This window comes from Petaurus breviceps, unplaced genomic scaffold (assembly GCF_028583685.1).
Source record: "Petaurus breviceps papuanus isolate PSGF00001 unplaced genomic scaffold, PetGlider_PUasm1.0 90633, whole genome shotgun sequence".
Classification (NCBI taxonomy): domain Eukaryota; kingdom Metazoa; phylum Chordata; class Mammalia; order Diprotodontia; family Petauridae; genus Petaurus; species Petaurus breviceps.
The window spans coordinates 1,753,278-1,767,447 of NW_027187293.1; the positions used below are offsets into that span (position 1 = coordinate 1,753,278).

Below are 14,170 nucleotides of genomic sequence, written 5' to 3' on the forward strand. Positions count from 1 at the left end.
TTTGACATTTACTTATTAAATGTTTATTATCTGAAAAGCACCATGCTATGGGCTTAGCAAGACTCAAAGAGAATTTTTTAAATGATCTTTGCTCTTTTGGAGCCTATAATCATCATGGACTTATGCCACATAGGCAAATATGAACACAATTATAGAATAATGATACAAAAATATGATAATATATTTAAAATATACAATGTAATGTTTTAGTATATAAATATTGAATATATTAATAATAAGTAGTTTAATGAAATTTAATGATAAATATGTAATCATTTAATACTCTATAAGAATGCAGAAGTGGCACAAAATATTCAGGTTTAGAGGAAGAAACAATTAAGATCATTTGCAACTGGATGAGGTTGAATCCTTGAGGGTTTCATGGAAGAGATTCCTTTGAACTGAGCCTTAGGGAAGATTAGATGGCAATAAACATAAAAGCTGTTAGCTAAGGATGGAATTCTAGGCTCAGGAAGTATCATGAACAAAAGCACACATATGCAAAAAATGCCAAAAATAGATGAGTAAATAGTGTAGCTATCCTGAATGTTCTAGTTCCCACATTTTTTTCCATGGTAGGGCACTGTAATTTTCTTTGTCTAGAGCAGGTGACATTGAGGTCTATAGGGAAGTGTTAACAGTCATACTACCTACAGGAAAATAATTTTAGACTCCCCAGAAATACACATAAGCAATACCCTGGAAAGGCAGCAAAGACTGTTTGGGACTGTTTATGGCTTCAGTGGGAGATATTACCCATTACCAGTCTCCTTGGTCTCTCTAAATCTTGAGTCTAACTTCAAGGTCAGTGCCTTGATTGTATCATCTGGCTTATCGGATCATAGAGTGAAAGAAGGGTTTTTTGGAGTTCATCTGGTCTAACCTCTTCATTTTATGGATAAAGAGATTGAGTTCCAAGTAGTTTAAAAGTCACTTGCCCATGGTCACGTAAACAGAAAAAGGCAGTGCATGATTGAAACCCAAGAACACTTTCTGACATCAAATCCAATATTTTTCCATTATACCATGTAATATAATGCCAAGGAAAGGCAACTTCCCAAGGTTCAAAATACCAGCATAGGTGCTCTCCATTTTACTCAGTGACAACCCAAGAACAGAGAAGATCAAAACATGACATCATTCAAAATACAGCATTTACTAAGTGTGATTATAATCTCCAAGTACTACCCCACCTCAGGACCTTACATTCATTCAATCAATTACAAAGTCCCTGTTCTAAATACTACTCCACCCCTAGGCTGTACCTTCATTTAGTCCATCACAAAGCCCCTCTTCTCAAATGGAGATTAGTTTCCAAACATAAGTAAAGTACATTCATTTGTTCAACCATAGCACACAAAAAGGTCAACAGTTCCCCACCCCTGGATCACAATTGAATCTACCCCAGAATTACATCAAGTTTAAGCACAGCACTTAATACCCAAATGGAGGTCTTTTCTTCATCTTGACACAAGGCAAGTTCTCAGCAATCTTAGTTCCTGGGGAGACAAGGCTTAGCAAGGCCACAAGATACATTGCCAGTCTCTTCATTAATTCATCCTCTGTCTGCAGAACAGTCCTAGAACCCCTGAAAACATTAGCAAAACCCTCTCCCAGGATTTCTGTAAACATACAACAAGAAAATCCTTCTTCAGGGCTTCTGAACCAACAGAAAGGTTCCCAGACCCCTGCAACAACAGCACTGTCCTTCACCAGTGGACAGTATTCACTCTCTGTCTGCAGGACAGTCTCAGTAGCTCTGAACCAACAGAAAGGTTCCCAGACCCCTGCAACAACAGCACTGTCCTTCACCAGTGGACAGTATTCACTCTCTGTCTGCAGGACAGTCTCAGGAGCTCTGAAACAACAGAAAGGTTCCCAGACCCCTGCAACAACAGCACTGTCCTTCACCAGTGGACAGTATTCACTCTCTGTCTTCAGGACAGTCTCAGGAGCTCTTAGCCAACAGCCAGGTTCCAGGACTTCTTCAATAACAGGACTGTCTTTCACCAGTGGACAAATCTGGCAAAACAACATCAAAACAGACAGACAAAGTACCAGCAAAACAGCCATGTCTCCTCAGTCCTTGGCAGCTCCGGGGGCAGGTCTCAAAAGTCCAGGGCAATTCAAAGTGGCATTCAGCAATCCTCTCAGTCTCTCTCTGCCTCCACGAGGGTGCTGCTTCCAAAAAGTTCTTTTACCTCCTTCTTGTCTCTCCAAATCTATGTCACCAGCTCCTCCCAGCTCAGGACTCTCTTTTCACATCAAGTCCATCCCACAGGTGGGATTAACAAGCTCTGGGTTTTAACACAATCAATTTGAAAACCAAGCCATACAGGGGGATCTTTATATTCCATTACTATCACATACCATACTACTCAGAGTACTTCTGTGGCCATGAGTATGTGTATTAAATCAAACTCAATAATGAAACCCTGGGCGCGCGCGTGTGTGCGTGCATGCGTGCGCGCGTGCGTGTGTGTGTGTGTGTGTGTGTGTGTGTGTGTGTGTGGAGGGAGAGGCAAAGAGAAAGAAAACAAAGAAAAGGAGAGAGAGAAAGAAAAAGGTAAGGGAAAGAAACAGATACAGAGAGAACCTCAGTGATATAGTCTCAGTCTGTCAGAAACCAAGGTGTCTGGATTAGGGGTCCTCTTAGAGAGAGTGGGAAATCCTCAGGAGGATGTTTCAGATGTGCAGTGCTAGTTGTGTCTGAGAGCACTCATTTTGTCCCAGGTGTATTGTCCCAGTCCCCATGTTGATGGCTTCTAAGGTCTGAATTAGATAAGAAAAGTGGGACCCAAGAGACTTCTTGTGAGAGGGAACATGAGCTTGAAGGCAATCCCTGGGCATCCCTTGAAATAAAGTAGATCTCTTAACATGTCCACCCAAAAAGATACATACGACAAAGGAAGCCAAGGACACCCCCAGACTACAAGAACCACAAAGCTAGCCACATGTCTTAGAGAGTGCTTTCACATCAATACATGCATGCCTTCTCCTACAGCTGAATGGCATTGGCCAGTTTTACATCACCAGCAGATTTCTGCTGCTGACACTCGTGATACTCTAATTATCACCCTGCTCACGGTGAATTTACAGATACTCTTATGTCCATCTCCTACACTTTTCAGGGGTCTGAATATCTTCAGTCCCTGCCTGCTGCTGGTACAAACTTAATTAGCCTACTCTGCACAATCCACAAAACCATGCAGCTTCTCAGTTGCAATAACTTGCCCCAGCACCAACATTAATAACCAGAAGCAAATCATCCACAACATGAAAGCATCCCTGATGTATTTTTTTTTAATAGGCCTTCTGGCATTCACCAGGGAAAGGTTTCTAGCTGACAAGAACACACCTCGGGTGCTTCCACCAATAACCCCATGTGTTTTTACTCATTTGGTTCCACAGTTTGCTAATAGACACAAAAAAGGACATTTCATTTATGCATCATTTATATTGTACTTCTGGGAACAATGATAATCCTTTAATCAGAAAAACAGCATGGTCAAAGGAGACAGTACTTTCTGGAAGTATCTAATAAGGCAAAGAAACAGTTGGATGAGTTGAAAGGCAAAGGAAGTAGCTTTTTTTTAGCCCACTTTACTTTCCTGATGAACCATTTCAAAGACAGATTCAAAGTGCCCCAGAATATAAAGTATTGACCAAAAGCATCGAAAGAATATTACTCTGTTTACTGTACCTACAGCATATAGCATGCTTCAAAGATTGGAAACTGACCTGGAAGAGTTAAGTCACATACTAACCATGGATAGACTTTGTGCAATCTTTTATTTAGGAATTTCTAATTTTCTTTTGTTAACTTTGAATATCCAGGTCATGAGAACTCTTTCCAACTCCCAAATTATGTACATAATGAATAGCTACCTGTGAGAGAGGGCAAAGTCCTTGCATCTTGGAATACACAAGCAAAGGGATTTCACAGATTCCATCTCAAAGCCTTGAGTAAGAGCAAAGTAAAGAATTCTTACATTGAGGTTAGCTACTTCTCTCTTAGCTATTCACAATCTCAGGACCCCCAAGCTATAGATTCTGAAGGAGGAAACTATTAGGAAAACCATAATCTATAGGAGAATCTGTGTATCATCCATTACATAAGTGAGTACCAGGAGCCACCTTTGGACTGTTGTTTTCTCTATGGACCTTCTTCCTAGTTCTTGGCACATACACTGGAAAAAAATCATCAAAACCTGAAGTTGTAGAACCTGTAGGTCTACCAAAACATGATATTAACTGGAATGCTAAGAGGAAGAGTTAAAACTATTTTTCCTATGCTTTGGCATAAAACTAAAAGCCGGATGACTATACTTTCAAATTTCTTCTCAATAAATTTGGCTTCACATAAATCTCGCATGCACAAGCAGTCTCATTTTTCTAGTGTAGCCATGGACAACACAAAAACCACACATTTAAAAAGCATTTGCTACTAAATGTCAGATAACCCAACAAATGCCTACCCATCCCCACCTCACCCCCACCAATTTCATCAAAACAAAAAAAAAAAAACATCTATATGAAGCCACTGACACTTTGGTTAAGGAAAGATATGCCTATAAATATATTTGCAAGAAAATAACAAAAACATTTTAGCAATATGAATTTGTCTGGTTTGTGATTGGATCTTTTTCATGATAATAATGTTCAATTCAATGACCCTGACTTCTTAGACTCTAATCAGGAATAGCTGAAGGCGCTGGAGATATTTAGCTTGGATAAGAGGACACAGGATGGAAAAATATGATTGATATCTTCTAATATTAGAAGGGTTATTATATGAAAAACAGATTCAATTTATTCTATGAGATTCCACAGAACAGTGGGTAGGATTTATAAGGGAAAAGATTTGGGCTCAATATAAGGAGGGATTTTCTAACAATACTGGAATGGATTAATTTGTAAGATAGGGAGGTTCATATCACTTAAAATTCTGAAGCAGAGATTAGCTGGCTATCTATCAAGGATGTTACAAAAGAGTATCAAGAGACTTGGATTTCTAGTTCCAGTCCTGCCACTAATTAGCTCTATGATCTTGAATAAGTCTTTCAATTTTTCTGAACTCTGGTTTCTTCATTTATAAAACAAGGGGTTTGAACATGATGATCTCTATAAACTCCAACTTTAAGATGTCATAAGTCTGTAGCTTACTACATTGTATAGAATTTGGCTAGGTGGCCTCCAAGTCCTCCTATCTAAAATTCTATACTAGCATGGAGCCTGAGGATGCAACCTAATAATAATAGTATAGATAGATAGATGTGTATTTGTGTGTATGCACATATGCATATACATTATACATATATATTGCATTGAGGATTGTAAAAAGATTTATAATCATTATCTCTAATATTATCTAATATTATTATTTGATATTCATAATAATTCTGTTGAGATATGTGGTACTATTATTCCCATTTTTCTGATGAAGAAATGGAAAGGTTGTGATTTATTCAGAATCACCATAGTCCATGGATTGAGAGCTAAAATGTCTTAGACATCAGAGCTCATCTATTTCTGCTCTTCCATTTTACAGATGCAGAAACTGATGCTAAGTGACTTCTTTAGGGTCACATAGTTAATAAGTATCTGAGGCAAGTATGATCCAAGACTGCCAAAGGTGGGAAGTCTCTCCTCCAGACTCCAAGGCAGGTTCTAGACTAGAATTATATGAATTTATCATCTTCAAAGATCTCTAGTATATAGGTACAATTCTAAGGAGTTTAGAACAACTACTTTTATCTTCAATTGTTCTCAAGAGGGAGAAAAGCCATTAGCTTATAATTACCAGCTTGGCCCCTTCCCATAAAATGTTGATTACAGTAAGGGCCATCATGAATAGCTAGTAATTCCCATTATTAAAGAAAGGAATGAAAAAGAAATTCAATAATTTATATAGATTAGAATATACCACAGGAGACAAAGGAATACATAGATTCTTCAATTGGATGTGAGATTAGATCTCAGCTCAAAGTAGGAGAGAATGCTCTCACCAAAGGGAAGTCTACTGTCATCAGTCTTTAAGAGTAGGACCTGGAGGTCAAGATACGTAATGGGGGCTAGCTTCTGCTACATATGCAGAGCTTCAGGGCTCCAGTCCACCATTCAAACTATGCAGCTCATCTTTTTCTTGGTTTGGTTTTCTCAAGGTAATTCCTCAAAGTACCTATCAAACCAATTGAAGTAAATACCTTATCCACTCACACAGTATCACAGCTCAGGATTTCCTCATCTAATCAGAAGTCCCTTTACAGAAAAAAAGTGCAGTTCACAAGTCTATCTCACAGGGAAAAAGCATAGCATGGTTGGATCAAAGGAGGGGTTACATATCACAGATTCGAGGGCCTTGAAATCAGGTACTGTTCTTTAGCAGCCATCAGCTTCTTTTTGCATAAGATGCCCCAAAGAAGTCTGCTAGATCTCTCAATTGCTCTACCACCTCCTAGTCAAAAAGGGTTGCAAATGCAGGTCCTTAAACTGAGTGATATATAGGAGAAGGTGAAAGATGACTAACTTGGATGCATCTTATTTTTAATTAAAATATTCTTGCCTTCTAAATAACCACTAAATTACCTTCTTCAGAATATGTACTCCCTTTTAAAATGGTTTTGGTTTGCTATGGATGAAACAAATAAAGATCACAATACAGTAAATGTTTTTTTTTCAAATGTGAAAAAAAGCCATTTATATCAAGCTGTCTACTTTTAAATAAACAGAGAGAAAGACAAACCTAGCAAAAAGACCAAATCTACCATTCTGAGGCAAGCCCTTAGACTCCAGGCACAAAAAGAGAGGTATTGGAGGTTGGAACCCTGAACTTCCAACAGTGTCACCCACTCACACCTTCACAGTGAGACTAAAGAGCTGCTACAGATGAATTGAAACTATCTCCAGGACCAATTCTAGCTTTCTTTAAACCATTTCCTTGAGTTCTGTCCAGGTGACTAGGACTTATTTTGTGGCCATCCAGCTTCCAGGGTAGAAAAAATCTGACACTGGTGTCAGGAAAATGTTTTATATACCAGAGTAAAGATACATAAAAATATATCTAGTTAGGATCAGACTTTTCCCCCTCTGGACAATGCCTTACATTTATATGTGGAGTATAATATGGAGTAATGTGTCATCTCTTTGAGAAGGTATTAATTGTTCACAGGAATTTTAAGTTTATTCCTATATATTTTAGATGTTGCTGTATTTAGTGCATCTTGTGAATGTCAATAAGAAATAACATTTACAAAAAGAACAGCAGATGACTTGTTTTGAGTTTCAAGTTGAGCAAAGCTGATGAGAAAACGCCAAAATAATATGCAAATATTAATATGCCATATGTAAGGGCTTTTAGAATATTTTTCTTCCCCCAGAGCTGTCAATACAAACCACTCTCCCTGCCGCTGTTCCTATTTATTTGGGGGGAAAATGAAGAGTGTTACTTTTTTTTATTGTGTTTGCAATAGGCCCCAGTGGATTATGAACTTTTCACCATGGAGACCTTTCTCTGTTTGTTTGCAGGGAATTTTGATTGGGTAGGAAATGATTTTACCCAGAATGCTGGCACAGGCCTTGTTATCAACCAGGCAGATGTGGAAAACAGCACAAGCATCATCAGGCAACTGAAGGGGGTGTTTGAAAGGGACTGGTATTCACCCTACGCCAAAAACTTACAACCAATTAAACAGCCAAACTGCTCCAGCCACAAACTTAACAAATTGGTAACAAACAAGACTGCTGCAACATACAATACAAGTGAGAATGACCCCTTAAGTGTACAACATGAATGAAGAGACCTGACCGGATGGACAGATTAGCATTTCATATCTACTAATAAGAAACTAGGGGAGGCGGGGAAGCCAAAAAAAAAAAGTCTTTTTTAAGGAAAAAAAGCACACTTCAAAAATGTTCTCTGAACTGCATACAATAATATCTATATAACTATATTATAGCTCTATATATGATTATTTAAGACTTTTATATTTGTTACTTCTGACAATGAATGTCGTTTCTGCTTAGAGGGTAGTTTTCAAGTTTTACATTGGAATTTAAAGACTTCAATTCTCTTCCTGTTTCCTTGCCTGGTTATCACCAGAAGATATGAGGGGGAAGTGAAGGTGAGCTCTCTGATGCCACTTCAAGATCTGTTGACTTACAGAGGAGAGTGAATATTTCACCTTGGAAAAGATACCATTAGGGGCACATAAATCACTCTCCATTCCTGCACCATCATCCAAGCATTAGTTGCTTATGTTTATATGCCATCCTCCAAAGCTATATGTAAAAAAATGTCATTTGGTCTACTCACTCATTTCCTTCCAATAGCATAGGCTTCAAATTCTCTTCACCCCTTACAAAATGTTCTTGTTTTAAGGATTCCTTCTAAATTCTATTATGTTCTTTCTCTACAACATTAATTCTTAGTAGAGTATCTTTTGCAAATGCCTTATTCCTCTGAACGACTACACAAAGGAAATGGAAGTCTTCAATTTCCACTTTTCAATTGTGCTTTTCTACTAAATTGGTATTTTTGAATTGCAACCTTCAATATATTGAGCATTTTTGCCTGCTCCAAAAGTCAGGTGGATTGCCAGTTTGGAAAAAAAATAATCACTACTAATTCCCAACAAGGTTAGGTAAAGCCAGATTTGGTTTGGGTTTGTTGGGATTTGGATTTGGGGGGTGGAGGGATGGGATATTTATTTTATATTTTTTCAGAATCTGGTGTTATGGAGGAAAGACCTTTGTGGAACAATTATTTTAGTTTGCTTAGAATCATTATGATGCTCTTCAGAGTAAGTCAGCAAAAGTTTGTAGCATTCTTCCTCTATAGTCACTTAAGATACCAAATGCTTTTCAGAGAAATGCAGTTTTAAAATATGCTTTCCATATTTTACTAATCAGCAAAGGGATGCTGATTAGGCTTGTTCTATACTCTTGTTGTGTGTCATTATTTTATAGATATACAATATAGACCCATAAATATATTAATAGAGGCTGTTGTCACATGAGAGAGGCATGGTCTAGTCTGAGCACATAGTTGGCAGCCAGGACGAAAGAGTCCCAGGTCTCCTCCTGGCTTCCTCTATAGCTAGAGACAAGACACATCACCCCTTTGCCTCCAGTTTCTATTGGTAATGTAGGGACAGTAATACCCACCTACCTCACAGGGATGTTGTGAGGATTAGGAAATATTTACAAAGTGTTTTGAAATCAAAAGAGCCTATATAAATGCTAAGCATTATTTACATATAATCTTCTTTCTTGGGATCAACTTGGTGATATCCTAATGTAATATAAGTTCTTCCTGAGGAACTGTTGGAGGAACAAAATGTGTCTTCAAAGCTGCAGATTTGGATGAAAAATCTCATGGAGATGTAAGAACCCTGATGGAAGTTAAGAGTTATCAAGGATGCTGGGAAAGCATTTCAGTGGAACATTTTGGCATGTCATTTTGTCTCAATGTGTAGTAACATCAACATGGAACACTGTGCTGGTCATCCTCTTTGAAAACAACAAACCAATTTGTTTTCAGAACAAGAGAAAACATTTTCACCAACCGCACTACTTCTTTTCAACCACTTGGTTCTTACTATGCCAGAAGAAAAAGAGATATACGTCAGTTGTATCCGCTGGATCCTAGTATTAAAGGGTGACTGATGATTTGTCTCACTATTGTAAAACTTTCTGGTTGTTTTAAAATAATGCTTGGTTGGACATGTCAACCAGTTAGAAAATGATGCATGTGCTAGAATTGTATTTTTTTAAAGAATACTGTACTTTTATGAAAGAATTTGATTTTTTTAAAGGTCTGTGGGTTTTAATGACATTCTTTATTACCAATGGCCAGCCTATCCAGCCTGAATATTTAACATAGATTCCATTTATTGTAGGGTGCTACATGGATAGCTTTGATATAACGCGGGGATCAATAACCATTCCACTAAAGTGCAGAAGGTTTGGTAAGTTAGCTTACATAAAAATACAAAGGGGGGTAAAAAACTAACAGTACCCTTGAACTAAATGGAACAAGCCTGAGTTTAGATCTGCAAAGGACAGCTCTAAAGGGAGAAGGGAGCAGCTGGTTCCACTGGGACATCACTGTTTTAGTTCTAGAGGGAGAGGTGAGAAACACCACACAAGCTCTCTTGGAATAGCTACAGTGAAGAGACATGTTTGAAGTAACGGGGCGGGGGCGGGGGTGGATGAAGAGGGGAGGAAGTACAGCTACCCTTTGCACATGTGAGGAGAGACATTATGCTGGCTGGGAGCTGCAGCTGACCTCCCTACTCTGCCAAGTGGAACCATCACATCCTAGACTGCCCAGAATCTGCTTCTGCCCATGTACCAACAGCAATATCTCCACCCTGATAGTCCCATGAAACATAGTGCAGAGACTTTGCTACCTGAATATATTTGGTCACAGCAGGTTGGTCAAGAAGTATTTCAAGACATTGACATTATTCAGCTTCGCAGAAGATTACACCTGGACAATGATAGGCAGAAACATACTATGCAGAAGGCATTGTTTTCTGTAGCATTTTGATTTGCTTTTCTATTTGGGGTGGAGGTGGGGGGTTCACTGCTTCCCTGTGAAATGGCTCATTTCCTTTTCAGCTTTGAAACTATCTATGCTTATCAATATGAAAGATCCTACTACCATCAGAAGAAGGCTGGAGGAAATTGTTTTATTCCCTAAGCTCACCCCAAACTCTACAAGTTACCAAGAAGGCACCTTTCTTCCAATAGTTTGGTAGTTTGGTTGACCCCAAAGATGACTCTCCCAAGAAAAGGAAATGAAACATGGTTATTATTTGAGAATATATGATAGACCTGTGTGCTGCAAACATTGACTAGTGCCTTATTCATTCTCAAGCATTGAGTTCAAATAATGATTAATTATACATGGGTAATTATTCAGTTCAATTTGATATCACTTTCTGACAAAAAAAAATTTGAGGGCCTTTCTATTATAGATCCTTGCAGATAAATACCCCAAAGTTTACAAGCCCTCTAACTCTTTCAACCAGCGTACCCTTCTCCCAAGTCATACCTTCCATATTACACAATCAAATTCAAGCACCTGTTTTGGTTTTGTTGTTGTTACCATTGTTATGTCACGCATTGCAATTGGGCCTTGAAACCTTTGAAAGGTTAACTTAGTCGTAAATCAATGGTTTTAAGACTCCTATAGACTATATAGTCATTCTCTGCTGTTGTTCATGAATCATAGAATCTTAAGGTTTAGAAGGTACCTCAAGAAGTCTAACCCCTATTTGAAGCACGAATCCCCCCCATGTGGTCACTCAGCCTCAACCTGAACACCTCCCGTGAAGTGGACCTTAAGACTCCATGCCTTGGTGTGGTGCTCATCCCTGAATGTGATGGAATAAGCACACATTAAAAATTTCTACCAAGACACCACTGTCTTTCAAGGAACACATAGAAGGCTGTTTCATGGCACTCTGAGGTTCAACAGGTCACAATGAGAAAGCATATGTTAACTGATATCAGAAGAGACTAAGAGTTCCCAAATATGCAACTTTGAGAGCTAAGAAAATACTTCCAATCTGTGTACCATTACCCCCATCTTAATACTCATGGAGCGTCTTCTAACAAGGAAGATATGTATCTAATTTTTGTCTTGGGTGGAATAGAACAGGTTTAAACCTTTTGTTTTATCTTGCCCTTTTAACTTTTTATTAAATGCAATTGCTGAATTATTTTTTAAGTGCCTCACTGAGCCCTAGAAACTGAATGATGCTCATTTCCCACCAGCTTGTAGCTGTAGTCAAGTAGATCAATTGGGACATCAGGCTATACAAGACATTGTTTTGTTCTAAGAATGCTTGATGGAATACAAGGTCTAGAAAATATCAGAACATAAGAATTGCTAAGCAGGGTGGAATCTATGATCCATCCAGCCCAATAATTGTGTTAGAATTTTCCTTTCCTTCATGTGCCATTTGCACTCTGTTACATGGGAAGTTGCTTTGTTTTTTTTTAATCTAGACATGTGACTTAATCAGAGTGGGTGACCCCCCTAGTATGGAAACTTTCTATTAATGCAGATGAGTAAATCATCTATAACTTAATCAATGAATCTTAGAAAATAGAATGGTGAGAATGAGAGATTAAGTGACTTAATCCACAGCCACATGGATAGTCTAGATCAGAGGCAAGATTTGAATCCAGATCTACCTTGACTCCAAGACCTTCTGTCTACTATTCCATGCTGCCTCTTTTCCTAAGTTTGCTGGTCCAAAATTCTTTCCACTATTTTTGATGTTCTTGAAAGGCTGCTTGAACTCTAAATTAGAACCATCTTCCTCTGTCAGATGAGATGCTTGTTTCTTGTTCAAATATGAGTCCCCTAAAAAGAGTCCCAGGTATTCTTAATAAATATTTCATTTACTTTATATACCTTATTCTTAATGCCAGTTGTTTGGAGAGGATATACTTTATCTTCAACCTTCTGGGAAGCAAAATTAATCTGACTTCCCTTTAACTAAAGACAGGTCAAATACATTTTTTCCCGTTCTTGTTCCCCCATGCGATATAATTTTGCTTCTTTTCCTAAATAGGAACTATTACTCCTTTCCCTGCACTATTTCGATAACCAAATTGCTGTTTGCCACTTCTGCTTTATTCATTTAAAATTGCTGAAAGGCTTAAATAAACGTTGGACTCAGATGCAGCTTGCAGCCTGGCATTCCCATTTGGGAGAATTCATATCTTTAGCTGAATTGCAATCATGGCTTTATATAATAGCCAGTCAGATAGTCTATAAAGCATAGTTTCTTGGACCCTTAAAAACTGTGTTTTATTCATTTTATATGGACCATGAGCAGTACTGCAGGTTCAGAATTCTTCAAGATGACTCCTGTTACATATTTAACTTTAGATACATATGTGAAAAATACAAGTTTTGATAAGCTGGATAGGTGTTTGCTTTTGCTATGCTAACAACTTTCTATTCTGTTATAAATATCTTGAATTTGTAAATGCATCATTATTATACTGATGGAATAAAGTTGTATCTCAGCCTATGTCGGGACATGAAACTAACCCTTAAATTCATATACAAGTTGGCACAATAAAGGCTGGGTTTGGGAGATGATTATTAATCTTCTCAATTCTTTCGTACAACTGAGCACTAAACTTTCTGGAATAAAGTATCAAAATGAAGGCCTTTTCATACTGTGACATGAGGCATGTCTTCTTTTTCATCACAGCTTGGTCTCAGAAACCAGGTTAGATGTCAGTTACCATGTTATATCATGATAAGTGACTGAAAAGAATAACGTCAATGCTGATGGACCAATGGATTATGGTCCCACTGTTTTGTAAATTAGTCCAAGAAACTGTCTTTGTAACATTACTCTTATCTCTATAAAAATGTTTGTTTTTAACAATGTGTTGGTTGTAAATGAATGAGTGATCTTTTTGATCTGGAAAAACTAACAATGTCCCTATATATGCACTACCAATTACTTCCAAATGAGAAAGGAAGTAGTCCATGAAAATTCTAGTTCATCATCCTTCCATGCTCAGCCATTAGATATCCAATCTTTCCATGTACAGGCACTAAGAAGAATAAAGGAGAAGGGTACTGCTTTTGTTATATTGGATGGCTATGATCATTGGATGGCAAGGTGGAAAATTATCCATTTTCATAGATGTCTTAGCTTTTCATCAGGGTCTATTTAGTGAACATCTCCTTACTGTGGCTATCTCTGTCCTCTGAAATAATCAAAACATCTCCTTGAAATGAACCACTCAGCAAACAAATGTGTGTTTATTAAGTGCCTGCTATGTGTAGGGCAGTGAGGCCAGTTGATGTAGAGGGTAAAAAGTGAGTATTAGAGTTAGGAAAACCCAAGTATATGTCCTGCTTCTAACTCATACTAGCTATCTGACCACTAATAAATCACTTAACCTCTGAAGCAACTCTCTAGGACCATAAGTTATAGTAAAAGGAAAGAAATTCCCTATACTCAAGTCTGATTCTCCAGCCCCACCACCACCAAGAACATATGTAGACTCTGTTAGACACTCTCAAAGATTAAAAAAAATTATATAGTCTATACATTCAAGAAGTTTACAGTCTGATAGAGATATTAGACATGATCACAAATAATGGCAATAGTGACTTAACATGTAT

At 37.9% G+C, this 14,170-nt stretch overlaps 1 protein-coding gene across 2 annotated transcripts in view; it reads left to right on the plus strand.

The window, feature by feature from the left end:
- The window catches only part of PLD5 (phospholipase D family member 5), a 426,787-nt gene extending 413,014 nt beyond the window's left edge, over window positions 1-13,773 (plus strand). For both annotated transcript variants that reach the window (XM_069064474.1, XM_069064475.1), the window contains one exon: window positions 7,528-13,773. In XM_069064474.1, coding sequence (XP_068920575.1) covers window positions 7,528-7,796 — 269 coding nt within the window. In that variant the 3' untranslated portion in view covers window positions 7,797-13,773. The remainder of the gene's footprint in view (window positions 1-7,527) is intronic.
- Window positions 13,774-14,170: the final 397 nt, after the last annotated feature.